This window comes from Ceratotherium simum, chromosome 13, assembly GCF_057802395.1.
Source record: "Ceratotherium simum simum isolate JZ-2026a chromosome 13, ASM5780239v1, whole genome shotgun sequence".
In the NCBI taxonomy this organism is placed as follows: domain Eukaryota; kingdom Metazoa; phylum Chordata; class Mammalia; order Perissodactyla; family Rhinocerotidae; genus Ceratotherium; species Ceratotherium simum.
This window is the reverse complement of record NC_141912.1, coordinates 29,030,316-29,032,138: the sequence shown is the minus strand read 5'-3', so window position 1 is coordinate 29,032,138 and position 1,823 is coordinate 29,030,316. Positions and strand designations below refer to the sequence as shown.

The 1,823-nt window shown below is 35.7% G+C and overlaps 1 protein-coding gene across 1 annotated transcript; it reads right to left on the bottom strand.

The window, feature by feature from the left end:
* Positions 1 to 228: 228 nt before the first annotated feature.
* LOC147915625 (olfactory receptor 2B8-like) lies at positions 229 to 759 on the bottom strand. The gene has a single exon (XM_087437799.1). It carries the CDS (start codon positions 757 to 759, stop codon positions 229 to 231), a length of 531 nt encoding a protein of 176 aa, XP_087293925.1.
* Positions 760 to 1,823: the final 1,064 nt, after the last annotated feature.

The window sequence follows — 1,823 nt, the reverse complement described above, 5'->3', positions numbered from 1 at the left end:
TAGAACATAATGACCACCAGCAGATGAGACCTACGTCTTGAACGCCTTCTTCCGACCCTCAGAAGATTGGATCCTTACTAGAGCTCTGGCAGTATTGTTGTAAGAGAATAGAATCAATCCAACTGGGATAACTTTTATGACCACCATGGCTGCATACATCTCCACTTCATTGATCCATGCATCAACACTTGATAATTGAAGTGTGGCAGGTACCTCAGAGAAGAAATTCTACACCTCATATTGACCATAACGAGGTAACAAGAAAGTCAACACTGTTTGTACCAAGGAGCTGCTGAAACCTGTTACCCAACCCACTGCTGCCAGTTGATGGCATAGTAGAAAATGCATGATAACTGTGTAATGCAGAGGCTGGCAGATACCTACATAGTGATCAAAGGCCATTACTGAGAGAAGTACACATTCAGTGGACGCCAAACCAAAGAAGATTAAAAGTGGAGCTATGCATCCTATGTAGCTGATGTTTCTCTGGTGGTTCCCTACATTTACCAGCATCTGGGTCAGAATGGAGGTAGTATAGCAGAGGTCCAAAAAAGACAGATTAGCCAAAAAGAAATACATGGGGGTGTGGAGTCTGGGATCAAAGCGTGACAAGCTAATGATGGCTGAATTCCCAAGGAGGGTCATGATGTAGAAGATGGAGATGACCACAAAAAGAACTATTTCTAGTCTGGGCCATTCAGAAAAGTCCACCAGAAGAAAGCCATTGAAGTGATGAAAGGTGTTATCGAATCTTCTCATTGTTGTGACACTACTTGCAGGGAACAGCACAGAGAGAATTTTGGGAGCCTGATTATCCTATGTGTAGAACTTATCCTGGTTCACGTACCTGCATGCAACCTAGGATCGGATAGGTGATGCTGAAACAAAATCATTAATATACTTCCTTTTATTACGTCAGCAAGAAAAGTGAGAATTAACAACTATGTGTCTCTATCTTAACAACCATTTTTCAATTCATGGCTTTCATTTGGTAAACTCATAGTTTACTAAGTAGAGATTATAAAAGTAAAGATAATAGAGGTATTAGAAAATATTTGTTACAAAAAGAAACTGTTGGATCTGTTAACATTGAGAGAAACTGAATATTTACTGGAGCATCATTAAATCTCTTATTTACTCATGTGTTCTAACTTCATTCACTTCAATTCAATTCATATTCTTGCTGTTTTTTGATTCATTTCTATTATAGCAGATGAAAAAGACCACCTTTGAAAGGCACTACTGATTAAAGACGGCAAATTCTTCTTTTGCCTTACTGTATTTATCTTTTATGCTTCTTGTAATTAAGTTAATGTGAGTAAAACTCCAAGTGCCAAAGGCAGTACACTCATGGAATTGATTTATTATGATATTTAGCCGAGGAATAATTTGTAAGAGTTAACATAGCTAAAACTAATAGCACACAAATTTTCACTTGTTTTGCCATATCAAAGACACATTTATATTTGTTTCAATAAATATATATGTATATCAACTAACATGATCTAAAATAAATTTGCAGTTTCCATGGTTGGTCTCACTATTCTCATCATTTACCCACACTTAAAGTATAAAAAAAAATCTCAAAATAGGTTTTCATGTAATAAAACTTCAGTATAATGTAATCTTCTGTTTTCCGGAAAGTATTCCTACACAATGGATTTTATGTAGCAAAGTGAAAAGAGCTATGAAGAATATTACAGAAATTCTCTGATGTGATTACTAGATGTGATCACGCATATATACACACACACTGTCTGAATACTTCATTCTTCTTATGTGTAAAACAAATATATAATTCAAATGAGAACATTTTATTCAAA